Below are 27775 nucleotides of genomic sequence, written 5' to 3' on the forward strand. Positions count from 1 at the left end.
CACATTCTTAAAATAAAGTGGTGATCCTAACTGACCTAAGACAGGGAATTTTTACTAGAATTAAATGTCAGGAATTGTGAAAAACTGAGTTTAAATGTATTTGGCTAATGTGTATGTAAACATCCGACTTCAACTGTATGTACAGGGGTTCAAGATGGCTATCTTCCATGCTTTTGGGAATGAACTTTCTTGCATTGATAACTTGACTATCTGGGTAATTAGGGTGGTTAGGCTGTCACTGTACTTTTTTAGAAATACAGTTTCAAGACCAAACACATCTTTTGCTTTAGAGTTTGAGGGAGGAGAGGATTTTCTTGACCTTTACCTCACTGGTGGACAAAAAAACAAAAACGGTATGGCTTTCTTTGCTGGGGATCATGGACAGGTCTCTTGGGGTGAACTTTTGGCCCAGCTCTAGGACTGAGTCAATGAAATAGTCATTAAAGGTGGGTGCGATGACATTTACATTTAAGTCATTTAGCAGACGCTCTTATCCAGAGCGACTTACAAATTGGAAAGTTCATACATATTCATCCTGGTCCCCCCGTGGGAATTGAACCCTGGTCCCCCCGTGGGAATTGAACCCACAACCCTGGCGTTGCAAGCGCCATGCTCTACCAACTGAGCCACACGGGACCACAATGACTGAGCTGTTGTCCTGAAGCCATTGACTTTCAGTTGTAGACTCGGCATGATCTTTCCCAGTGAGTTTGTTCATGTTTTTCCATATTACCTTGCTGTTCCCTTTTGCTTCGTTGATGATAGGCTTTCCTGAGACTCATTGTCACTTTGTTTCTCAGTCCTTTATAGATTAGTTTGTCAACATGGTCCCGTGTGGCTCAGTCGGGAGAACATGGCGCTTGCAACGCCAGGGTTGTGGATTCGATTCCCACGGGGGACAAGTACGGAGAAGAGAAAAAAAAGTATGAAATGTATGCACTTCCTACTTTAAGTCGCTCTGGATAAGAGCATCTGCTCAATGACTAAAACATAACATCTAGGGCAGATTTTAGAGACGGTTATAGAACAGCATCTCTTCTTCATAACTTGCCATAAAGTATCATCGAATCAGGGTAGGCCTTGTATTTTTGTTGCGTTTGTGAGGCACCTGTTTAGTGAACTCAGAAACGGCTCCAGGGATAAGCGACATAAGCGGTCGCTTAGGGCTCCAGGCTGCTTGCACCACAAAGGTGGAAGTTGGTTGTGCATCAGGAATTTTTATTTTGTTGTGTCAGTCACTGACAGTCACTCAATTAGCCATGTCAGCTAATTATTTTTTGATTGGTAAGTTAGTCTCGCAAGCTATTTAAACTTGTAGTAATCATGGCCGAATACCGACCGGTCACTCAGGGCACGTGCCCAGGGGCCCTGACCTCTAGGCGGCCCCCATTGATTTGTTAGTCACTTTCACTCAGATATCATTAACATGGCATAAGTCATAGCAAAATGTGTAGAATTGCAGGTAATTAGCTTTAAAACTAAAAAACAATCTCTCCACCTCATGGCAAAATGAGTAGAATTACAGGGAATTAGCTGTAAAAAATTATATATATATTTTTATCTCTGCTCCATTGCCAAATGAGTAGAATTGCATGAAATGTGTTAGAAAATTGATACATTTTCTCTCCGCCCCATGGCAAAAAGTGCAGGGAGGGGCAACCAAATCTCGCTTAGGGCCCCCAAAAGGCTAGAGTGAACTTGGTTGTATTTGAGTCATCCGAGAAGTCAGTATGTCTCAGTGTTCTTTTCAGTCCGTCTGTCTGAGAATTATGTCTGTCTATCTGAGTGTTCCATTCCATTGGTCTGTCTTGAGAGCTACTACGTTGCACCGAACATTTCAATATTGAATTTGTACTCAAATGTCAGTCTTGTCCCTTCTGAGCACACATCTTCCCTTTTTGTTTTGAAAACAAACAAACCCACAAATGCATGCATGTATGTACGCAGAAATGCAACAACCTACCTCTCCTTTGATGCTGTCCTCTTTTTCCTCAGAGCTATCCTTACAGTCTTTATAGTCCTCCACAAATATCCCTTTATTCCCACCTCTCAGCAGCCTGTTAGAGAAGGAGAAGCAAGAGAGAGGGATGGGAGAGGTCTTTAAACTGGCTTTACCTGAGGTGCCCTGCCAGCCATGCCAACCTCCATGCCAACCTTTCTCGCCCTCTGAGTACCCAAGTCCGTATCCCGCCCCATAACACGTCGTGCCCAACCAAGAACCCACCCAGCTCAGACTCCAGCTCTACAATTCCCATTCAATGATCATGATCATAAGAACAGACTTTTATCATGAGCCTAGTGGCTTTATTAAAAGGGCTATTGGAACAAGGAGGCAGTGTAAAGTACAGACGCAGCGTGTACGACTAGTTTCAACATAAAACTCTACCTTTTTTCATTCACTCTCTCCCTCTTTCATTTCCTCTCTCTATAGCTGCAGGCACAGACATGACCTCAAGCACATTGTCTGCACAGTACAGAGAGTCTTACAAAAACAACCTTAAAAACATACAGCAGACTCATTCCAATGTAAATTTAGAAAACCAAACCAGATTCCTAGATAATTGGCACGCTTGCTGAAGCTAAATATAACACTAACATGAATGTACACAGACACTGTATAGACACTAAACTTAACTCTTAGAATAGATAGAAACCAATTAGTCTTACTGGTCTTCCTTGAAGTAGGTGAAGCCCACGAATGGCAGCTGGTTGCCCACAAAGGCCCTTGGTGTGGGAAAGGTCTCCACGTCGCCTTTGTCATCCTTAATCTCGTCAAAGTTACTGGTGTCTATGTCACTGCTCAGCTCTGGTACTACTGGGGCCACGGCTGAAGAAGGGAGAGCGAGAGGGAGGAAGTGGGAGAAGCAAAGAGGGGGAGATGGGGGCAGAGAGGGAGAGAGGCAGAGTGAGAGAGAGAGAGATGCAGAGTCATAAAGAAGCAGAGTGTGTGTGTGAGCGAGAGAGGACAGAAAAGGGGTGGAAATAGTGTGGGTTTGGGTAGAGAAGGGAGAGGGAGACATAGTTGATTCAAATATGTCTAAAATCAACCAACTCAGCTCAACTCAGGTGTCAATCAAGATACACTAACACAGAGCTCACCGTCAGCTCCTCCGATTCTCAATCAGTGTGTGGTTATTTTCACAGTATAGTTTGTGATTTTCTAAGTGTGTATAGAATGTGTGTGTGTGTGTGTGTGTGTGTGTGTAGTACACCAAACGAAACTGGGCATAGGAGGTAGAAGAGAGCGAGCCGAGCTGGCGTGGTGCGGACGCCAGACCCGCCACTCCTCTCTCCCCCTACAGTAGCCGCTTTGTGTCCCAACACACACTGTTGCCTTTCACACATGCAGCCTAAACACACTCCAGGAGAGATATAACTAACTCTCCTTCTTTTGCTGCTCTTTTAAAGGCCCTCGGCTGCAGAGCAGGCGGACAGAAATAAATTATAAGGGCCAGGAGGCGAAAGCTGAAAAAGTAAGGCTGCTCTGCAGGAAACTAAGCCGCCTTGTTGAATCCTCTTTCTTCAACAGGATCTGTTCTGGCTCCAGGCAAAGATAACCAAGTTTAAGACAGACCCTCAGTAGGGAGAGATCAAGAGATGGATGGATGAAAGACAGGAGAGAAAGATATATGGATACAGAGAGTGAGTGATAAAAGAGGGAACGAAAGAAAGAGAAACAAATAGTTGTGCGGTGAGACTGGAGAAAGAGATGCTGCTCTAGCTCTGCAGAGGCCAATTACGTCGCTGCTTACCCAGCATGCTCTCTGATAGCGGGTAGGCTAATGACAGGCAGCTGTGGCCACAGTGAGAGTGGAGAGAGGAGGGAGCGACCGTACCTCGAATCTGATCTGGGGCCTGGTGCAGCGGTTCTAGGGCATCCCCTCTCATTACCCCTATCCAACCCAGCCCGCCCCCAGATTGGCTACCGACACCCTCTCCACCCATTCCCTCCCTCCACCTCCCCTCAATCATGCAATCATAGGGCAGGGTGCATCAGCCTAAGAACATGGCTGACGTTTTACATTCTCCCAACCAATTCTGCTATTTTGTTATTTTTTTATGTAGTTTTTATAATGTTGCTGCTACTGTCTCTTATGACCGAAAATAACTTCTGGACATGAGAACAGCGATTACTCACCGCGGACAGGAAAAAACTTTTTCCTTTAACAAGTTCGACAAGAAGGATATCCTGCTTTCACTGGAACAGGCACAGATCCACGTCTTTTGAGTGAAGAAAAGACGCGGGAAAAGGGGCCGCAGATCGGGCAGCCTTCTGAGAATTCGTAGGCGAGCGAGTAAACTCCCAGCCGTTCTTCTTGCTAATATACACTGCTCAAAAAAATAAAGGGAACACTTAAACAACACAATGTAACTCCAAGTCAATCACACTTCTGTGAAATCAAACTGTCCACTTAGGAAGCAACACTGATTGACAATAAATTTCACATGCTGTTGTGCAAATGGAATAGACAAAAGGTGGAAATTATAGGCAATTAGCAAGACACCCCCAATAAAGGAATGGTTCTGCAGGTGGTGACCACAGACCACTTCTCAGTTCCTATGCTTCTTGGCTGATGTTTTGGTCACTTTTGAATGCTGGCGGTGCTTTCACTCTAGTGGTAGCATGAGACGGAGTCTACAACCCACACAAGTGGCTCAGGGAGTGCAGTTCATCCAGGATGGCACAACAATGCGAGCTGTGGCAAAAAGGTTTGCTGTGTCTGTCAGCGTAGTGTCCAGAGCATGGAGGCGCTACCAGGAGACAGGCCAGTACATCAGGAGACGTGGAGGAGGCCGTAGGAGGGCAACAACCCAGCAGCAGGACCGCTACCTCCGCCTTTGTGCAAGGAGGTGCACTGCCAGAGCCCTGCAAAATGACCTCCAGCAGGCCACAAATGTGCATGTGTCTGCTCAAACGGTCAGAAACAGACTCCATGAGGGTGGTATGAGGGCCCGACGTCCACAGGTGGGGGTTGTGCTTACAGCCCAACACCGTGCAGGGCGTTTGGCATTTGCCAGAGAACACCAAGATTGGCAAATTCGCCACTGGCGCCCTGTGCTTTTCACAGATGAAAGCAGGTTCACACTGAGCACATGAGCACATGTGACAGACGTGACAGAGTCTGGAGACGCCGTGGAGAACGTTCTGCTGCCTGCAACATCCTCCAGCATGACCGGTTTGGCGGTGGGTCAGTCATGGTGTGGGGTGGCATTTCTTTGTGGCGCCGCACAGCCCTCCATGTGCTCGCCAGAGGTAGCTTGACTGCCATTACGTACCGAGATGAGATCCTCAGACCCCTTGTGAGACCATATGCTGACACATGCACATTTGTGGCCTGCTGGAGGTCATTTTGCAGGGCTTTGGCAGGGCACCTCCTTGCACAAAGGCGGAGGTAGCGGTCCTGCTGCTGGGTTGTTGCCCTCCTACGGCCTCCTCCACGTCTCCTGATGTACTGGCCTGTCTCCTGGTAGCGCCTCCATGCTCTGGACACTACGCTGACAGACACAGCAAACCTTTTTGCCACAGCTCGCATTGATGTGCCATCCTGGATGAACTGCACTCCCTGAGCCACTTGTGTGGGTTGTAGACTCCGTCTCATGCTACCACTAGAGTGAAAGCACCGCCAGCATTCAAAAGTGACCAATACATCAGCCAGGAAGCATAGGAACTGAGAAGTGGTCTGTGGTCACCACCTGCAGAACCATTCCTTTATTGGGGGTGTCTTGCTAATTGCCTATAATTTCCACCTTTTGTCTATTCCATTTGCACAACAGCATGTGAAATTTATTGTCAATCAGTGTTGCTTCCTAAGTAGACAGTTTTATTTCACAGAAGTGTGATTGACTTGGAGTTACATTGTGTTGTTTAAGTGTTCCCTTTATTTTTTTGAGCAGTGTACAATCATTGGAAAATAAAATTGATGACCTATGATTAAGATTATCCTACCAACGGAACATCAAAAACTGTAACATCTTATGTTTCACCGAGACGTGGCTGAACGACGATACGGACAATATAGAGCTAGCGGGATTTTCCATGCACCGGCAGAACAGAGATGCTACCTCTGGTAAAACGAGGGGTGGGGGTGTGTGTCTATTTGTCAATAACAGCTGGTGCGCGATGTCTAATATTAAAGAAGTATCGAGGTATTGCTCGCCTGAGGTAGAGTACCTTATGATAAGCTGTAGACCACAATATCTACCAAGAGATTTCTCATCTATATTATTCGTAGCCGTCTATTTACCACCACAGACCGATGCTGGCACTAAGACCACATTCAACCAACTCTATAAGGCCATAAGCAAACAAGGAAATGCTCATCCAAAAACAGCGCTCCTAGTGGCCGGGGACTTTAATGCAGGCAAACTTAAATCAGTTTTACAAGATTTTTACCAGCATGTCACATGTGCAACCAGAGAAAAAAAAATCCTAGACCACCTTTACTCCACACACAGAGATACATATAAAGCTCTCCCTGTCAGAGCTGCTAGGAATACTGGGTGGAGGAGTCAAGCGCAGAGAGCAGGGTTTCAAGAAAGTGGATTTATTTTCCAATAGACAGGGAAAACGATCATGCCCTAAACACACGGGCGCATGAAAAGACGAGTCCAAAAACACCGGACTAAACTGTCCCGAGAAAATAATAAAATCCACATCACAATCCAACACCAAATAACAGAATACAAGCCCGCACAAAAGCCAGCGGGCTACCTGCCCTTAAATAGCCTACCCACCAAACTAAACTCAAAACAGGTGCACCCAATCAGCCCAAACTAACAGAAACAAAAAAGAAAAGAATCGATGGCAGCTAGTAGGCCGGTGACGACGACCGCCGAGCGCCGCCCGAACAGGAAGAGGCACCATCCTCGGCGGGATTCGTGACAGTACCCCCCCTCTGACGCGCGGCTCCCGCAGCGCGCCGACCCCGGCCTCGAGGACGACCCGGAGGGCGAGGCGCAGGACAATCCGGGTGGCGACGGTGGAAATCAACCAAGAGGGAAGGATCTAAAATGTCTCTCCCCGGTACCCAGCTCCTCTCCTCCGGACCGTACCCCTCCCAGTCAACGAGGTACTGCAGGCCCCTCACCCGGCGTCTCGAGTCCAGAATAGCTCGTACAGTGTACGCCGGGGACCCCTCGATATCCAGAGGGGGCGGAGGGACCTCCGGTACCTCACCTTCCTGAAGGGGACCAGCTACCACCGGCCTGAGAAGAGACACATGAAACGAGGGGTTAATGCGATAGTAAGAAGGGAGTTGCAATCTATAACACACCTCGTTTATCCTCCTCAGGACTTTAAATGGCCCCCACACACTGCGGCCCCAGCTTCCGACAGGGCAGGCGGAGGGGCAGGTTTCGGGTCGAGAGCCAGACCCTGTCCCCTGGTGCGAACACAGGGGCCTCACTGCGGTGGCGGTCAGCGCTCCTCTTCTGCCGCTCACTGGCCTGCCTGAGAGAGGCCTGGACTGCCCGCCAGGTCTCTCTAGAGCGCTGTACCCACTCCTCCACCGCAGGAGCTTCGGTCTGGCTCTGATGCCACGGAGCCAGGACCGGCTGGTACCCCAATACGCATTCAAATGGCGACATGTTAGTTGAGGAGTGGCGGAGTGAGTTCTGGGCCAACTCTGCCCACGGGACGTACCTCACCCATTCTCCTGGCCGGTCCTGGCAATACGACCTCAGAAACCTACCCACTTCCTGGTTCACTCTTTCCACCTGCCCATTACTTTCGGGGTGATACCCAGAGGTAAGGCTGACCGAGACCCCCAGACGCTCCATAAACGCCCTCCACACCCGGGACGTGAACTGGGGACCTCGATCAGATACGATGTCCTCCGGCACCCCGTAGTGCCGGAAGACGTGGGTAAATAGAGCCTCCGCAGTCTGTAGGGCCGTAGGGAGACCAGGCAATGGAAGGAGACGACAGGACTTAGAAAACCGATCCACAACGACCAGAACGGTAGTGTTCCCCTGAGACGGGGGAAGATCAGTCAGGAAATCTACCGATAAATGAGACCATGGCCGTTGTGGAACCGGGAGGGGTTGTAACTTCCCTCTCGGCAGGTGCCTAGGAGCCTTACTCTGTGCGCATACCGAGCAGGAAGAGACATAGAGTCTCACGTCCTTAGCCAAGGTGGGCCACCAGTATTTCCCCCTAAGACCCAGCACTGTCGTCTCAATCCCCGGATGACCCGAAGAAGGTAGTGTATGAGCCCACCGAATCAATCGATCACGAACACCAAGCGGTACGTACCTAAGGCCAGTCGGACACTGGGACGGCACAGGTTCTACCCTCAACGCCCGCTCGATGTCCGCGTCCACCTCCCATACCACCGGGGCTACCAGACAAGAGGCTGGAAGGATGGGAGTCGGATCGATGGGCCGGTCATCCGTGTCATAGAGACGAGACAGCGCGTCGGCCTTAGTGTTGAGGGAACCTGGTCGGTAAGAGATCGTAAATCTAAAACGAGTAAAGAACATGGCCCACCTAGCTTGACGCGGATTCAGTCTCTTCGCCTCTCGGATATACTCCAGATTGCGGTGGTCAGTCCAGATGAGAAAAGGGTATTTAGCCCCCTCAAGCCAGTGTCTCCACACTTTCAGGGCTTTTACCATAGCTAGTAACTCCCGGTCCCCCACATCATAGTTCCGCTCCGCCGGCTCCAGCTTCTTAGAAAAGAAAGCACAGGGACGGAGCTTCGGTGGCGTGCCCGAGCGCTGTGATAGCACGGCTCCAACACCAGCCTCGGACGCAACACGGGAGCCTCAGTAAACCTTGCCTTCAACTGGTTGAAGGCTCCATCTGCCTCGGCCGACCACCGTAGACGCACCGGCCCCCCCTTCAGCAGTGAGGTAATGGGCGCCGCCACTTGGCCAAAACCCCGGATAAACCTCCGGTAGTAATTGGCAAACCCTAAAAACCGCTGCACCTCCTTTACCGTGGTCGGAGTCGGCCAATTACGCACGGCGTTAACGCGGTCACACTCCATCATCATCCCCGAGGTGGAAATGCGATAACCCAGGAAGGAAACGGCTGGTTTGGAGAACACACATTTCTCAGCCTTGACGTACAGGTCATGCTCCAGCAGTCGCCTAAGCACCCTGCGCACCAGGGAGACATGCGCGGCGCGTGTGGCAGAATAGATCAAGATGTCATCAATATATACTACCACACCCTGCCCCTGCAAGTCCCTGAGAATCTCATCTACAAAGGATTGGAAGACGGCTGGAGCATTCTTCAACCCATACGGCATGACGAGGTACTCATAGTGGCCTGATGTGGTACTAAACGCTGTTTTCCACTCGTCTCCTCCCCGAATACGCACCAGATTATACGCGCTCCTGAGGTCCAGTTTTGTGAAAAAACGCGCTCCGTGGAATGATTCCATCGCCGTAGCGATGAGAGGTAGTGGATAACTAAATCCCACTGTGATTGAATTTAGACCTCGATAATCAATGCACGGACGCAGTCCTCCCTCCTTTTTTCTCACAAAAAAGAAACTCGAGGAGGCGGGTGACATGGAGGGCCGAATGAACCCTTGTCCCAGAGCTTCCGTGACATATGTCTCCATAGCCAACGTCTCCTCCTGTGACAATGGGTACACGTGACTCCTGGGAAGTGCAGCGTTCTCCTGGAGGTTTATCACGCAATCCCACCGTCGATGAGGTGGTAATTTGGTCGCTTCTTTCTTACTAAAAGCGATAGCCAAATCGGCATATTCTGGGGGAATGCGCACAGTGGAAACCTGGTCTGGACTCTCCACCGACGTGGCACCGATGGAAACTCCCACACACCTACCTGAACACTCATCTGACCACCCCTGAAGAGCTCCCTGTCGCCAGGAAATGAGGGGATTGTGAATGGCTAGCCAGGGAACCCCCAACACCACTGGAAACCCAGGTGAATCAATAAGGTAAAAACTGATCTGTTCCCTATGATCCCCCTGGGTTACCATGTCCAGCGGAATCGTGGCCTCCCTGACCAGCCCTGACCCTAACGGTCGGCTATCTAGGGAGTCCACGGGAAAAGGTGGGTCTATCTGCACCAGCCGAATACCCAACTTACGGGCGAGTCCGCGATCCATAAAACTCCCAGCTGCGCCTGAGTCGACTAGCGCCTTATGCTGAAGAGAGGGGAAAAACGCAGGGAAAAAAATAACCAAAAACATGTGACCAACAGGTAGCTCTGGGTGAGTCTTGTGCCTACTCACCTGGGGTGGCCGAGGAGTATTCCGCCTGCCATCCCGACTCCCAGATGGACTCCTCCAGCACCGGTCCGAAGTGTGTCCTCTCCGGCCACAGTAGGTGCAAGAGGAGCCACCTCCTCCGGTCCCCCTAGATGCAGCTCCTCCCAACTCCATCGGAGTTGGAGCGGGAGGGCTGGGAGGTGGAATGGACAGGACCCCCTCTGAACGCCCGCGGGCAGCTAGCAAGTTATTTAGTCGGATCGACATGTCTATCAGTTCATCGAGGGAGAGTGTGGTGTCCCGACAAGCTAGCTCCCGGCGGACGTCCTCCCGGAGGCTGCAACGGTAATGGTCTATTAAGGCCCTGTCATTCCACCCCGCACCAGCAGCCAAGGTCCGGAACTCTAAAGCGAAATCCTGGGCGCTCCTCGTCTCCTGTCTGAGGTGGAACAGACGCTCACCCGCCGCTCGGCCCTCTGGTGGGTGGTCGAACACCGCTCGAAACCGGCGGGTGAACTCCGCGTAATGGTCCCGAGCCGAGTCTGGGCTGTTCCAGACTGCGTTGGCCCAGTCCAGGGCCCTCCCCGACAAACAGGAGACAAGGAGGCTTACACTCTCCTCACCCGAGGGAGTCGGACGCACGGTAGCCAGGTAAAGCTCAAGCTGAAGCAGAAATCCCTGGCAACCAGCCGCTGCTCCATCGTACACCCTCGGGGGGGTGAGACGCAATGTGCTGGTCCCAGCCGATGACACTGTAGGAGTGGGTTGTGTCGTCTGCAGGGGAGCTGAAGGGGGCGTCGGGAGACCACTCCTCTCCCATCGTTCCATCCTCTCCATCATCTGGTCCATCGCTGACCCGATACGATGAAGGACAGCTGTATGATGATGGACACGCTCCTCCATAGTTGGGAGAGGGGTGGTCGCTGCTTCTGCTGACTCCATAGGTGGTGCGGGCTTCTGTCAGAGCTGCTAGGAGTACTGGGTGGAGGAGTCAAGCGCAGAGAGCAGGGTTTCAAGAAAGTGGATTTATTTTCCAATAGACAGGGAAAACGATCATGCCCTAAACACACGGGCGCATGAAAAGACGAGTCCAAAAACACCGGACTAAACTGTCCCGAGAAAATAATAAAATCCACATCACAATCCAACACCAAATAACAGAATACAAGCCCGCACAAAAGCCAGCGGGCTACCTGCCCTTAAATAGCCTACCCACCAAACTAAACTCAAAACAGGTGCACCCAATCATCCCAAACTAACAGAAACAAAAAAGAAAAGAATCGATGGCAGCTAGTAGGCCGGTGACGACGACCGCCGAGCGCCGCCCGAACAGGAAGAGGCACCATCCTCGGCGGGATTCGTGACACTCCCCCGCCCTCCATTTGGCAAATCTGACTATAATTCTATCCTCCTGATTCCTGCTTACAAGCAAAAACTAAAGCAGGAAGTACCAGTGACTCGCTCAATACGGAAGTGGTCAGATGACACGGATGCTACACTGCAGGACTGTTTTGCTAGCACAGACTACTATATGTTCCAGGATTCGTCCAATGGCATTGAGGAGTACACCACCTCAGTCATTGGCTTCATCAATAAGTGCTTCCACGACGTCGTCCCCACAGTGACTGTACGTACATATCCCAACCAGAAGCCATGGATTACAGGCAACATCCGCATCGAGCTGAAGGCTAGAGCTGCCGCTTTAAAGGAGCAGGAGACTAATCAGGACGCTTATAAGAAATCGCGCTATGCTCTCTGACGAACCATCAAACAAGCAAAGCGTCAATACAGGATTAAGATTGAATCCCACTACACCGGCTCTGATGCTCGTCGGATGTGGCAGGGCTTGAAAACTATTACGGATTACAAAAGGGAAACCCAGAAGCGAGCTGCCCAGTGACACGAGCCTACCAGATGAGCTAAATGCCTTTTGTGCTTGTTTCGAGGCAAGCAACACCAGCTGTTCTGGATGACTGTGATAATGCTCTCTGTAGCCGATGTGAACAAGACCTTTAAACTGTCAACATTCACAAAGCCGCTGGGCCAGACGGATTACCAGGACGTGTACTCAAAGCATGCGCGGACCAACTGTCAAGTGTCTTCAATGACATTTTCACCCTCTCCCTGACCGAGTCTGTAATACCTGTTTCAAGCAGACCACCATAGTCCCTGTGCTCAAGGAAGCGAAGGTAACATGCCTAAATGATTACCACCCCTTGGCACTCACGTCGGTAGCCATGAAGTGCTTTGAAAGGCTGGTCATGGCTCACATCAACAGCATCCCCCCGGACACCCTAGACCCACTCCAATTCGCATACCACCCCAACAGATCCACAGATGACGCAATCTCAATCACACTCCACACTGCCCTTTCTCACCTGGACAAAAGGAACACCTATGTGAGAATGCTGTTCATTGACTACAGCTCAGCGTTCAACACAATAGTGCCCATGAAGCTCATCACTAAGCTAAGGACTCTGGGACTAAACACCCCCCTCTGCAACTGGATCCTGGACTTCCTGACGGGCCGCCCCCAGGTGGTAAGAGTAGGCAACAACACGTCTGCCACGCTGATCCTTAACACTGGGGCCCCTCAGGGGTGTGTACTTTGTTCCTTCCTGTATTCCCTGTTCACCCACAACTGTGTGGCCAAACACGATTCCAACACTATCATTAAGTTTGCTGACAACACAACAGCCTGATCACCGACAACGATAAGACAGCCTATAGCGAGGAGGTCAGAGAACTGGCAATGTGGTGCCAGGACAACAACCTCTCCCTCAATGTGAGCAAGACAAAGGAGCCGATCGTGGACTACAGGAAAAGGCGAGCTGAACAGGCCCCCATTAACATCGACAGGGCTGTAGTGGAGCGGGTCGAGAGTTTCAAGTTCCTTGGTGTCCACATCACTAACAAACTATCATGGTCCAAACATACCAAGACAGTTGTGAAGAGGGCACGACAAAAGCCCCCCCCCCATGAGAATTAAAAGATTTGGCATGTGTCCCCAGATCCTCAAAAGGTTCTACAGCTGCACCATCGAGAGCATCCTGACCGGTTGCATCACTGCCTGGTATGGCAACTGCTCGACATTTGACCGTCAGGTGCTACAGAGGGTAGTGCACACTGGGGCCAAGCGTCCTGCCATCCAGGACTTATACAATAGGCGATGTCAGAGGAAAGCCCATACAATTGTCAAAGACTCCAGTCACCCAAGTTATAGACCGTTTTCTCTGCTACCGCACGGCAAGCGGTACCGGGGCGCCAAGTTTAGGACCAAAAGGCTCCTCAACAGCTTCTACCACCAAGACATAAGACTGCTGAACAATTAATAAAATCGCCACCGGACAATTTACATTTGACCCTCCCTTTTGTACACTGCTGCTGCTCGCTGTTTATGTACAAATTACCTCAACCAACCTGTATCCCCGCACACTGACTCGGTGCCGGTGCCCCCTGTACAAATCCTCGTTATTGTTATTCTTATTGTGTTACTTTTTATTATTACTTTTTATTTTATTTTAATTGTATTTATTTCACCTTTATTTAACCAGGTAAGCTAGTTGAGAACAAGTTCTCATTTACAACTGCGACCTGGCCAAGATAAAGCAAAGCAGTGCGACACAAACAACAAAACAGTGTTACACGTGGAATAAACAAGCGTACAGTCAATAACACAATAGAAAAAAAAGAAAGTCTATATACAGTGTGTGCAAATGGTGTGAGGAGGTAAAGCAATAAATAGGCCATATTAGCGAAGTAATTACAATTTAGCAAATAAACACTGGAGTGATAGATGAGCAAGTAGAAATACTGGTGTGCAAAAGAGCAGAAAAGTAAATACAAATAATATGGGGATGAGGTAGGTAGATTGGGTGGGCTTTTTACAGATGGGCTATGTACAGCTGCAGCGATCGGTTAGCTGATGTTTAAAGTTGGTGAGGGAAATATAAGTCTCCAGCATCAGCAATTTTTGCAATTCGTTCCAGTCATTGGCAGCAGAGAACTGGAAGGAAAGGTGGCCAAAGGAGGTGTTGGCTTTGGGGATGACCAGTGAGATATACCTGCTGGAGTGCGTGCTACGGGTGGGTATTGTTATCGTGACCAGTGAGCTGAGATAAGGCGGAGCTTTACCTAGTATAGACTTATTAATGACCTGTAGCCAGTGGGTCTGGCGACGAATATGTAGCGAGGGCCAGCCGACTAGAGCATACAGGTCGCAGTGGTGGGTGGTATAAGGGGCTTTGGTGACAAAACGAATGGCAGTGTGATAGCCTACTTGGTAAATATTTTCTTAACTCTTCTTGAACTGCACTGTTGGTTAAGGGCTTGTAAAGTAAGCATTTCACGGTAAAGTCTACACTTGTTGTATTCGGCGCATGTGACAAATAAAGTTTGATTTGATTTGCTAGCACCCAGGCTGTGTTCCAAATGGCACCCCATTCCCTATATAGTGCAGTACTTTTGACCAGGGCCCCTAAGGCTCTGGTCAAAAGTAGTACACTATGTAGGGAAGAGGGTGCCATTTGGGACGCAGCCCCAGAGTCCCACATCTAAGAGCTTTATGGCTTTATGTCACGCAATGGTCAGGAAGGGAGGTGCTTTAATCTGCTAGCCAATGAGCAGACTAGAGAGAGGGAGACTGCGTTCCAAATCTCTACCCTTCTCCCGAAGTGTGCACTTGCAAATCTCTACCCTTCTCCCCCCAGCCAATGCTTAAACCCATAATTTGCTTTTAAACCCATAATGGACAGTGTGCAAGTGCACAACTCTGGAAAAGGGTGCAGAATGGGGATGCGCCACAAACTAGAGAGAGTGGGGAGCTCAACAGGAGAACTGTTGACTGTGATGTGTGCTATGGATGTTGCAACGATGGGTTGTAAATGAAGACTTAAGGATGAGACACGCACACATGCTGGGGTTCGGAAAGGTTGAGACACACTGAGGTTCGGTAAGGAGGAAAGACACACACACGCGCACGCACATATGCACACAAGCACGCACACACACAGTGGGGTTTCAGTAGTGCAGTAATGACTCTTTCCGGTTTAGTGTTACAGACTGCCTGGGCTGTGATCAGGAGTTACAGTATGTCTCGGTCTTAATCAGAGCCAGGTGAAACTTCTTCCTTCCTTTTCTCTCATTTCCTTGGTGACTTTACTGATCTGGCAGCAGTGGATAACTGCAAGCAGCATTTCCACCAGTTGTGTGCGTGCCCTTCGCTGTGTGTGTGCAAGTGTGCACGTGATCCCGCCAAAGTACTTTCAGTTGATTCCTGTCACATGATATCAAAATCAGTGAGGATGGAAGGATGGAGGAGCCCACCTTATGCAATCCCTCCTTGTATCGCCGAATAAAATGGCAAACAAGTACATACTACTGACAAAGCATTAATATCTGTACATCTTTACGCGGGGCAAATGGTCTAATGACTGATTAGTAATAGTTCAGTCACAGCTGAGCTCTGCCTTCTGATAAATGTATGTATCAAGAGCAGGAGTGCCGATTTAGGATCAGTTTTGCCTTTTAGATCACAATAAATACGATCACATGGAGAGCGGGAAAGACCTGATCCTAGATCAGCACTCCATACGACCCGTTCCACTACATTTTTGCTGATAGACCAAAGAGAGCAAAGAGGAGGCTGATGCTTCATGGCCCCACACATGGGAATGAACTGTAGTATGTCGTGTAAAATCAGGAAAAATGGGAAGTTGGGTTACATAGGCAGATACAAAAGGCACACACAGACAGGGATACACGCATGGTTGCGCACTGGCACGCATGCCCACACACACACTGTATGACTGAACACACACACACTCACTCACTCTGTCGGATGGTGTGGAAGGTCCACTGGCCATGTCTCTTCATCTCCTCCACGCCGTTCCTCCCCAGACGCACCTCCCTGTACATAGCCAATGGGACGGCGCGGTCAGAGAGTTGTCACTCACTCAAACGTGCAACTCGGCCACAACCTGAACACAATGCAAAGCACCACTTTCCTCCACACAGCTGGAGTGACCGCTAGGCACTGACCACAGTCCACTGACTGACCAGGCTAGACCGCCTCATGACCACTGCAGCACTCAGTAGAACCAGAGTCTAACTGCAGCCAGTAGGAGTAGTGATACTGAGAGAAGATAGGTCCAGTAAGTTGCTGATGTGGAGATAGATAAAGCCACACAGCAGCACAATAGGGTAATGAGGCAATAGGGTAGTGAGGCAATTGGGCCAGACAAGTCAACAACACTACTGCCTCTCTCTTCCTCTCACCCTCCCTCCCTGCCACAGGGTGCAGGGCTGGAGGGGTGTGGCAGTTTGGGCTGCCACGTGTGGGACATTCCAGCCTCAGCCATGAGGAAGGGAGGGAGCAAGGGAAGAAGGGAGGGGTGTGTTTCTGTCCCACTAGAAAACATGAGACCATGGAAAAAAACACAGCTTGTCCCTCAGAGAGAGAGAGAGACAAAACAGGGAGATGGGGAGGGACTGGATTAAGTCATCGATGAATGAGAGGGCGAGAGTGAGTGAGTGAGTTGGTGAGTGAGTCAGTAAACAACATGCTGAGCGTGAATAAATGAGTGCATGAGGCAGTGTGTAGGGAGTGTGTGTGAATGACAGTGGAGTAAGTGAGAGAAAAACAAAGGGGAAGGGGAGTAGAAAGCAGATGTTGCGCGGCAGCAGAAAGGGCCAGTTGTTGACGTGGCCCCCGGGGGGGCAGGGCTGCTAATGTCAACAGGAAGTGGGCTTCACCTGGGGGCTGACTGATGGGACTGGGCTGGGTCTTACGCTTCAATGCTCTTAGTTGTTTGCGGAAATTGACCCACTATGCTGTGTACCTTCAGCTAATTTGTCACCAGGCAGGCGTGATGTCACCAGGCAGGCGTGATGTCACCAGGCAGGCCAAAACTCCCTCTCACCAAAACGGGTGGTCTTTTCAAACAGCTCTTACACTAAAAGGGCATTATCATCATCAGATTAACCTCATAGTCTGTAAATATACTGAACAGAAATATAAATGCAACAATTCATTTTTATTTTACTGAGTTACAGTTCATGTAAGGAAATCAGTCAATTGAAATTAATTAATTAGGCCCTAACCTATGGATTTCACATGACTGGGAATACAGATATGCTTCTGTTGGTCACAGATACCTTAAAAGAAAGGTAGGGGCATGGATCAGAAAACTAGTCAGTATTTGGCGTGACCACCATTGGCCTCATGCAGCGCAACACATGTCCTTCGCATAGAGTTGATCAGGGTGTTGATTGTGGCCTGTGGAATGTTGTCTCACTCCTCTTCAATGGCTGTGCGAAGTTGCTGGCGGGAACTGGAACACGCTGTCGTACACATCGATCCAGAGCATCCCAAACATGTTCAATGGGTGACATGTCTGGTGAGTATGCAGGCCATGGAAGAACTGGCACATTTTCAGTTTTCAGGAATTGTGCACAGATCCTTGCAACATGGGGCTGTGCATTATCATGTTGAAACATGAGGTGATGGCGGCGGATGAATGGCATGACAATGGGCCTCAGAATCTTGTCACGTTATCACTGTGCATTCAAATTGCCATCGATAAAATATAATTGTGTTTGTTGTCCGCCGAACTGCAGTCAGGTCAAGACCCTCTGGAGGATGACGAGCACGCAGTGAGCTTCCCTATGACGGTTTCTGACAAGTTTGTGCAGAAATTCTTCGGTTGTGGAAACAAACAGTTTCCTCAGCTGTCCGGATAGCTGGTTTCAGACAGGTGAAGAAGCCGGATGTGGAGGTCCTGGGCTGTCATGGTTATCGGTGGTCTGCGGTTGTGTGGCTGGTTGGACGTACTGCCAAATTCTCTAAAATGACGTTGGAGGTGGCTTATGGTAGAGAAATCAACATTAAATTCTCTGGCAACAACTCTGGAGGACATTCCTGCAGTCAGCATGCCAATTGCACGCTCCCTCAAACCCAGAGATATCTGTGGCATTGTGTTGTGACAAAACTGCACATTTTAGTGGCCTTTTATTGTCCCCAGCACAAGGTGCACCTGTAATGGTCATGCTGATTAATCAGCTTCTTGATATGCCACATCTTTCAGGTGGATGGATTATCTTGGAAAAGGAGAAATGCTCACTAACGGGGATGTAATCAAATTTGTAAGCAAAATTTGAGATAAATAAGCTTTTTGTGCGTATAGAACATTTCTGGGACCTTTTATTTTAGCTCATGAAACATGGGACCAACACTTTACATATTGCGTTTATATTTTTGTTCAGTATATATATAACACAGGAAAATCTAGCTTTTGTTTGCACTCTGCCTTTAAAGGGCAGTAACAGCCTCCACGGGAAAGTGTGAAAAGTGAGGGGTCACACTTTGAAGGAGCCGAGAGGTCACAGAGGTCATGGGCTTGTGTTTCGTAGGTCAGAGGTCACACATATACCTGTCAGACAGGAAGGCACAGATGAGGTCCTTGGCATCGTTGGACATCTGCACATCGTCTGGGAAGTTAAGGTTATTCTTGTGATCCATGACCTTCCCGTACGTTCCTACCAGTGACTCGGCATAAAATGGGGTGTCACCTAAAAAGAGAGGTGACATTTAAGTTACAATGTTTGGGTTTATTTTACGCTTTACAGGGGGAGGTTAAGCTGGTTTCTATACACACTAATAGCTTAGTAGTGTGACTAACTGGGTTCAAACCTGTGTCTAGCCCACTGAGCTAAAGCCAAGTCTTGAGGTCTCTGGAAAGGTTACTTATTACCCAAGCATGGTTAACCAAATCATGTTCGATATTGTATCTTAACGTCAATCCAAATCAAATGACAAAACTAAGCTTATTACATTTTTAAAGCAAATGGTCTGCATGATTCAGACCCTCAACGCCTTTCTGATTCAGGATCAGTGAATGGGGACAGAGAAAAACTCACTCGCCGACCAGCATCTCAAAAATGAAGACCCCCACAGACCACCAGTTACACTCGCGGCCATAGTAGCCGTCGCCCCCCTGAGACTTGAGGACCTCGGGGGAGATGTAGTCCGGAGTCCCCGCCGCCATGTCACAGCGGACCATGCCCGTCTGGAATCAGATAGACAGACGGACAAAGATGCAGACGGGGAGCCGGGCAGACAGACAGAAACAGAGACCTAGTTAAAGCAGGTAACCTTAAGTGAAAGATAGTGGGACAGTGTGCCTAACACAGATTAGCCTACAGTAACATAGCCTAATAGCCTACAGTAACATAAACTACTGAAAATGCTATTGTGTTAAACTGGCCCATACATTTTGTCCAACAGCTTTCTGCCACACTGCACCTGTGCTTATAAGAAATGATTCAGTAACTAAATCGGATGCAATTTGTCTGGGGAAATTGACATTGCATTCAAAATCTGACCACAGGGTGTTCTCTTAAATGCAGATTTCAGCCAGACACAGTTCATTGCCTTGAAAAATAGCAAAACATTTGCTCAACTTTAGCTCAAGAGACGAAAGCAGAAAGAAATTCTGGTCTAGGGCTTGAGTTTGCCATTTCAGAAAGAATGACCATAACAAGACAATTTACAGACGGAGTCTACCTCAGCAAACCCTTAATGCACAGTCTAGGCCGTAGACCAGTGTTTCCCAATCCTGGTCCTGGGGACCCAAAGGGGTGCACATTTTTGTTTTTGCACTAACACACCTGATTCAAATTAAAGTTTGATGATGACTTGATTTGTTGAGTCAAGTGTGTAAGTGCTAGGGCAAAAAACAAAAATGTGCACCCGTTTTGCTCCCCAGGACCGGGATTGGGAAGCACTTCCCAAGACCCAGTGCTTCTCAAGCCTGGTCCTGGGGAGCTAAAGAGGGTGCACATTTTTGTTTTATTCTCCATTCTCCACCACCAAAACTCACCGAGTCCATCTTCATGCAGGTGCCGAAGTCAGCCAGCTTGAGGTGGCCATTTTGGTCCAGCAGTATGTTGTCTGGTTTCACGTCACAGTGGATGAAACCCATAGAGTGTATGGTATCTAGAGCCAGCACCACCTCGGCAGTGTAGAATCGGGCCCATTTCTCTGGCATGTCATAGTTCATGGTCAAGGTGACCAGGTCTCCACCGGGCATATACTCCATAACCATGTAAAGGTGGCGGTCATCTTGGAAAGCACAGCACAGCACAGCTGAAAAACATGTGGATAGGATAGTAAACTCAGCAAAAAAGAAACGTCCTCTCACTGTCAACTGTGTTTATTTTCAGCAAATTTAATATGTGTAAATATTTGTAGGAACATAAGATTCAACAACTGAGACATAAACTGAACAAGTTCCACAGACACGTGACTAATAGAAATGGAATAATGTGTCCCTGAACAAAGGGGGGGTGGGGGGGGGGGGTGGTTAAAATCAAAAGTAACAGTCAGTATCTGGTGTGGCCACCAGTTGCATTAAGTACTGCAGTGCATCTCCTCCTCATGGACTGCACCATATTTGCCAGTTCTTGCTGTGAGATGTTACCCCACTCTTCCACCAAGGCACCTGCAAGTTCCCGGACATTTCTGGGGGGAATGGCCTTAGCCCTCACGCTCTGATCCAACAGGTCCCAGAGGTGCTCAATGGGATTGAGATCCGGGCTCTTCGCTGGCCATGGCAGAGCATTGGCATTCCTGTCTTGCAAGAAATCACGCACAAGATGAGCAGTATGGCTGGTGGCATTGTCATGATGGAGGGTCATGTCAGGATGAGCCTGCAGGAAGGGTACCACATGAGGGAGGAGGATGTCTTCCCTGTAATGCACAGCATTGAGATTGCCTGCAATGACAACAAGCTCAGTCCGATGATGCTGTGACACACCGCCCCAGACCATCTCCAAATCGATCCCGCTCCAGAGTACAGGCCTCGGTGTAACGCTCATTTCTTCGACGATAAACGCGAATCCGACCATCACCCCAGGTGAGACAAAACCGCGACTCATCAGTGAAGAGCACTTTTTGCCAGTCCTGTCTGGTCCAGAGACGGTGGTTTGTGTCCATAGGCGACATTGTTGCCGGTGATGTCTGGTGAGAAACTGCCTTACAACAGGCCTACAAGCCCTCAGTCCAGCCTCTTGTGGACAGTCTGAGCACTGATGGAGGGATTGTGCGTTCCTGATGTAACTCGGGCAGTTGCTGTTGCCATCCTGTACCTGTCCCACAGGTGTGATGTTCGGATGTACCGATCCTGTGCAGGTGTTGTTACACGTGGTCTGCCACTGTGAGGACGATCGGCTGTCCTTCCTGTCTCCCTGTAGCGCTGTCTTAGGCATCTCACAGTACGGACATTGCAATTTATTGCCCTGGCCACATCTGCAGTCCTCCTTGCAGCATCCCTAAGGCACCTTCACGCAGATGAGCAGGGACCCTGGGCATCTTTCTTTTGGTGTTTTCAGAGTCGGTAGAAAGGCCTTTTTAGTGTCCTAAGTTTTCATAACTGTGACCTTAATTGCTTACCGTCTGTAAGCTGTTAGTGTCTTAACAACCGTTCCACAGGTGCATGTTCATTAATTGTTTATGGTTCATTGAACAAGCATGGGAAACAGTGTTTAAATCCTTTACAATGAAGATCTGTGAAGTTATTTGGATTTTTACGAATTATCTTTGGGGTCCTGAAAAAGGGACGTTTCTTTTTTGGCTGAGTTTATATGACAACAATGATTGATTCACATTAAGAGAAAGTGAGAGGAGTGTGTGTGTGTGTTTGTGTGTGTGTCTATCTTATATAAAATAAATAGAAATACTGAGCTACATTTATTGGGAAATTATATTATTTTATACTCATACCATCGCTCAGAGAAAAAAAAGAACTAAAAAAGAACTTTTAAATATTTTGTGCACCCTCCCCTTATGAGGATAACATCACTTAGCCTTTTTCTATAATGTTTTATTAATGTTTTATTTTTCTATAATGTTTTATTAGATTGAAGAACACATGGGGAGGGATCTTCGACCATTACTCCATACAACATTTGTACATATCCCTGATATCCTTCGGTCTGCACTTATGGACTGCCCTCTTAAAAAAAAATTGTATTGGTTTTCAGTGTGGTTCAAGTCCGGAGACCATTGCAAAATGTTGATCATAATCGAAGTAAGCATACGCCGAATAAAACACCTGGATTTCAGCTTAAATCAGCATTCCAGCTGTGTATTTGATCTGCACACGTGCCAACACCGGTTATCGCAAGCCTCCTCCTATTATGTGCAAGTAAAGTACGCATCTTATAAATAGTTTTCACATACAAACCTTCTATGTCCAATCTCAGAATCAAATAAGTCTTAGCAAAAATAACATGGTTACTGTGGTACAACATTTATTTTGGCAATTTTCAGTATTTATCAAAGTCCCATCAGTAGCCTGATTTCAGATGTGTCCATGTAAACAGGATGATTAGGGAAATCGTTCTTCTTGCAAAGTATTATTGTGTTCATGTAACCGTGCTCACTGTGTGATACACCTGGGTCCTCTACCAGGCAAGTCTACCACTGTTGCAGTGGTTTTAAACCTCTTAATTGTTGCCATAATATTGGTAAATGGTGCATTTGTTTTTTCAGTAGATTTTTCTACCCATTGCCTGATTTATGAAAGTCAACAGCCATTTGTCTCTTTTCATTTGTGATTTCTTTGCCTAGTGATGGATAACAGAAGGATTTCACATGCTTCTTAAGTCATTTTTATACCCCAGTGAAACAGGAAGCCATGGAAGTAGGGCTGCGCAAGTAATTGAATTCACATCGAAATCGCAATATTGACGTGTGTAATACCCATATCGCATGCAATATTTTGAAACGCCACCCAGTGTAACGTCCGTTATTAAAGTTTACTCTGTTTATAGTCCCTCTTCTTCTCTCCTCTTGTGGCTGCTTCCAGCACACACCAAGCCCCACCCCTGTCAATTAGGCAGTGCAGTTCCTCCTCCTCAGTTTCATTCACTGTAAGTTTTCATGCTGTTCTGTGAGGTCAAATGCAGTGAACAGATTGTGACAAACAAGAACGATGCTGATTTACACTTAGCTTCTTAATATACATAATTGTATTTCTATGATTCCAACAGTTCACCCAAGTGTGTTGATCTATACCTCAAGTCAAATCACAATCGCAATATTTGGTAAGAAAATCACAATTCGATTTTTTGGCTCATATCGTGCAGCCCTACATGGAAGTAGTTCCACAATAGTTCTTTAACCCTTTATACTTGTGGAAAAAGGCCTATATGGATACGAACAAATTGAAATGTTTCTAACAGAAGAAATATAAAAAGCATATGCATGACTATGGTAGCAATTGAAAGAGAACACTTTGGAGATTATGGGGATCGCTCGGTATTTGTATTATGTATCAAGGGTGCCAATCATTTTGGAGATGACTGTAGGTCTGTGTGTGTACTGTACATGCGTGAAGGTGTGCACATGTTTGCGTATGTGTGCGTGTGTTTGTGTGTGTGACTCTCAGCCTCCCTTTCACCTGGATGACCCAGGGGCTGTTGGAGAAAGCCATGATGTCTCTCTCCTCCCAGAAGAAGGCAGAGTCAGAGCGCTTGATCGTCTCAAACTTGCTCAGCTTTTTCATGGCGTACACCTTCTGAGATGCCTTGTGACGGACCTGGAGGGGCGAGTTACATGATGAGTTATGACACACACACACACACACACACACACACACACACACACACACACACACACGTCACTCCATCAACCCTGTGTCAGTTATAGGAAGATTTTAACCCAAATTTCACCATCATTGTAAAGCCCTAGCTATTTTGTTGCTTTCTGAAGATCATAATTTATTTCATGTGATTAGTGATTTATTTATGTCTGACATATTGTCAACAAAACAGCATGACATGATTAATAGTTTCTTTGGGAATATATATAAAGTGATCTGTGCATTTAAAGAACAGCATAAACACCTATTTCACTTGTGCATGTAAAAACAGAATCACCATTGCGGCACATGCTGCCACTGTTTTGATGACCAAAAGTTATATTTTTAGAACGAGCGGTGCGCAGCCAGCTCACAAGTGCATCAGTGACACAAGCACAGGGAAAATGCAACAAGCACAGATGCGACAAGTGAAAAAAAAGGAGCTAACTGTGAAAATGATGTGATGATTTTCAATCATTACTGCAGTTCCCCCCAACAGTAAGCAATGTAATAGCCTGGCAATGCAATCCAAGCGCTGGGCGGCAGTTCAGAGGTCGGAGCTGCTGATGGCAGAGCATCGGGTAACTGAACAGCTTGTTTTGAACAATATATTTTGAAAACAGTGAAATGTACACAAATTAACCACACTTATGAACATTTTCAGAATCCTTGAATTATGTAATATATACACTACCGTTCAAAAGTTTGGGGTCACTTATAAATGTCCTTGTTTTTGAAAGAAAAGCAATTTTTTTATCCATTAAAATAACATCAAGTTGATCAGAAATGCAGTGTAGACATTGTTAATGTTGTAAATGACTATTGTAGCTGGAAACGGCAGATTTTTTATGGAATATCTACATAGGCGTACAGAGGCCCATTATCAGCAACCATCACTCCTGTGTTCCAATTGCACATTGTGTTAGCTAATCCAAGGTTATCATTTTCAAAGGCTAATTGATCATTAGAAAACCCTTTTGCAATTATGTTAGCACAGCTGAAAAGTGCTGTACCTATTAAAGAAGCAATAAAACGGGCATTCTTTAGACTAGTTGAGTATCTGGAGCATCAGCATTTGTTGGTTTGATTACAGGCTCAAAATGGCCAGAAACAAATACTATTCATCTGAAACTCGTCAGTCTATTCTTGTTCTGAGAAATTAAGGATATTCCATGCGAGAAATTGCCAAGAAACTGGAGATCCCGTACAATGCTGTGTACTACTCCCTTCACAGAACAGCGCAAACTGGCTCTAACCAGAATAGAAAGAGGAGTGGGAGGTTTGTCTAGTTTGAGAAACAGATATCTCACAAGTCCACCAGTCTCAATGTCAACAGTGAAGAGGCGACTCCCGGGATGCTGGCTTCCAGGCAGACGCTACAAGCTAGGCACACCTGTATTTGGGGAGTTTTTCCCCATTCTTCTCTGCAGATGCACTCAAGCTCTGTCAAGTTGGCTGGGGAGTGTTGCTGCACAGCTATTTTCAGGTCTCTCCAGAGACGTTCGATCAGGTTCAAGTGCAAGGTCTGGCTGGGCCACTCAAGGACATTCAGAGATTTGTCCCGAAGCCACTCCTGCGATGTCTTGGCTGTGTTCTTTGGGTCGTTGTCCTGTTGGAAGGTGAACCTTCGCCCCAGTCTTAGAACCTACTCCAGAGTGGTCAGGATTTCATCTGTACTTTGCGCTGTTCATCTTGGCTCGATCCTGACTAGTCTCCCAGTACCTGCCGCTGAAAAACATCCCCACAGCATGATGCTGCCACCACCATGCTTCACCGTAGCGATGATGCCAAGTTTCCTCCAGACGTGACACTTGGCATTCAGGCCAAAGAGTTCAATCTTGGTTTCATCAGACCAGAGAATCTTGTTTCTCATGGTATGAGAGTCCTTTAGGCTTCCATCTGGCCACTCTACCATAATGGCCTGATTGGTGGAGTGCTGCAGAGATGGTTGTCCTTCTGGAAGGTTCTCCCATCTCCACAGAGGAACTCTGGAGCTCTGTCTAAGTGACCATCAGGTTCTTGGTCACCTCCCTGACCAATGCCCTTCTCCCCCAATTGCTCAGTGTGGCTGGGCAGCCAGCACGAGGAAGAGTCTTGGTGGTTCCAAACTTCTTCCATTTAAGAATGATGGAGGCCACTGTGTTCATTGGGGACCTTCTATGATGCAGAAATGTTTTGGTATCCTTCCCCAGATCTGTGCATCGACACAATCCTGACTCCGAGCTCTACGAACAATTCCTTCAACCTCATGGCTTGGTTTTTGCTCTGACATGCACTGTCAACTGTGGGACCTTATATAGACAGGTGTGTGCCTTTCCAAATCATGTCCAATCAATTGAATTTACGACAGGTTGACTCCAGTCAAGTTGTAGAAACATCTCAATGATGATCAATGGAAACAGGATGCACCTGAGCTGAACTTCGAGTCTCATAGCAAAAGGTCTGAATACTTATATAAATAAGTTATTTCTGTTTTTACTTGTAATACATTTTCAAACATTTCGAACAACCTGTTTTCACTTTGTCATTGTGGGCTATTGTGTGTAGTTTGCTGAATAACTATTTTAAAAAAATCATTTTTAGAATAAGGCTGTAAAGTAACAAAATGTGAAAAAGTAAAGGGGTCTGAATACTTTCTGAAGGCACTGTACATGTCGAGGTAAGATCATAGAGATGTACAGAGATAGCAACTTTGCATCTGTGCCATTATGTTGTCTGTAACAGCATGGTCAGCACGTTTGAGGCTATCTGCATTTTAAGTTGTACATTTTCTTCTTTGGTGTTTAAAAAAAGTGTCAAGCCTAATATTGGTGACTTACCGCCCGCCACCTGCAGTCCTAGAGTCTTGAACCAAATCTTGTGTGTCATTAATTTATTGCGACCACTAGATGGCGGTAATCTAGCTTAAAGCCATTAGCTTTAAGCCAAACTAGGCAAACCAATTTGAAGAAGACAATGATATCTGATTGCTCCCAACCCATTGGAATCCCAACCCAGTTGACTACTTTGAAATGGAGGAAGCCCTTAATGGCAATGTCCATGCAAAAACAGTTTTTTTCCAAGTAATGATCTCTATACTGTACATCTCCATAGGTAAGATACAGATAAGGTCAGTAACACTTTAAATTAACTTGCTCTTATACCAGCGTTGTATTACTACAGTAACACGCAGACCACAATTCCCGCGTCGCGTGTGCGAGCATGGCAAAATAAATGTACAAATACATGTTATTCAATCATTGCACCCACACTGCTCACAAGCGTCTGTGTAGCCAGGCGCTAAAATAGAACTTGGTTCTATTAGTGACACTTGACGTGCTGCAAGTCCCACCTCCTCATTGGTTTTCAGGAGCATATACCCATGGGCCATCTCCTCATTGGTTTTTAGGACCGTACACCCACGTGGGTTATTGAAAGATAAACTGAGGTCCACACTCCAGTCCAGTTGGTAGTGATAATGCACCTTAAAGTTGGTTGTCAACCGCCATATAAAGTCCAAAGAAGAAGAAGAAGGCTGAAGGAGGAGAGATTACTAGAAACACACTCGGTTTACCCTTTAATCTGTGGATTAATTGTCAGAATAGAGGACCTTGTCTATTTCAGGTAAAATAACAACCCAATGTTCATATCCCAGGACAAATTAGCTAGCAACAGCAAGCTAGCTAGCTAAATTACCATAAATGTTTCATGCTTTTCCACTTGTCCCCAAATGAATATAGTTGGTACAGAGTTTGTTTTGATATTTCGAACCTGCGTGTCCTGATCACGTCTGGTGTGGGTGGACATAATCAACAGGTCTGGTCAGCATGTAAGGGTGATATTATATGGTGCTGCTTTCATAATGCTTATTACATAGTGGTCTAATATGAAATATTGCACGGCAGGGGTCAATACCGAAACTGTAGTTAGTTGTTATAAACCTACTACTAAACTAAGGATGACAATGGA

At 47.3% G+C, this 27775-nt stretch overlaps 1 protein-coding gene across 1 annotated transcript in view; it reads right to left on the minus strand.

Moving 5' to 3' along the window:
• The window catches only part of LOC120019239 (rho-associated protein kinase 2-like), a 68413-nt gene that overhangs the window by 25961 nt on the left and 14677 nt on the right, over positions 1 to 27775 (minus strand). The window contains exons 2-8 of the mRNA XM_038962559.1: positions 23649 to 23785; positions 20066 to 20327; positions 19108 to 19252; positions 18617 to 18755; positions 16019 to 16095; positions 2668 to 2827; positions 1964 to 2057 (exon numbers count right to left, since the gene is read on the minus strand). Of these exons, the coding sequence (XP_038818487.1) occupies positions 1964 to 2057; positions 2668 to 2827; positions 16019 to 16095; positions 18617 to 18755; positions 19108 to 19252; positions 20066 to 20327; positions 23649 to 23785 (1014 nt within the window). The remainder of the gene's footprint in view (positions 1 to 1963; positions 2058 to 2667; positions 2828 to 16018; positions 16096 to 18616; positions 18756 to 19107; positions 19253 to 20065; positions 20328 to 23648; positions 23786 to 27775) is intronic.

Source organism: Salvelinus namaycush, chromosome 24, assembly GCF_016432855.1.
Source record: "Salvelinus namaycush isolate Seneca chromosome 24, SaNama_1.0, whole genome shotgun sequence".
NCBI classification, from domain to species: domain Eukaryota; kingdom Metazoa; phylum Chordata; class Actinopteri; order Salmoniformes; family Salmonidae; genus Salvelinus; species Salvelinus namaycush.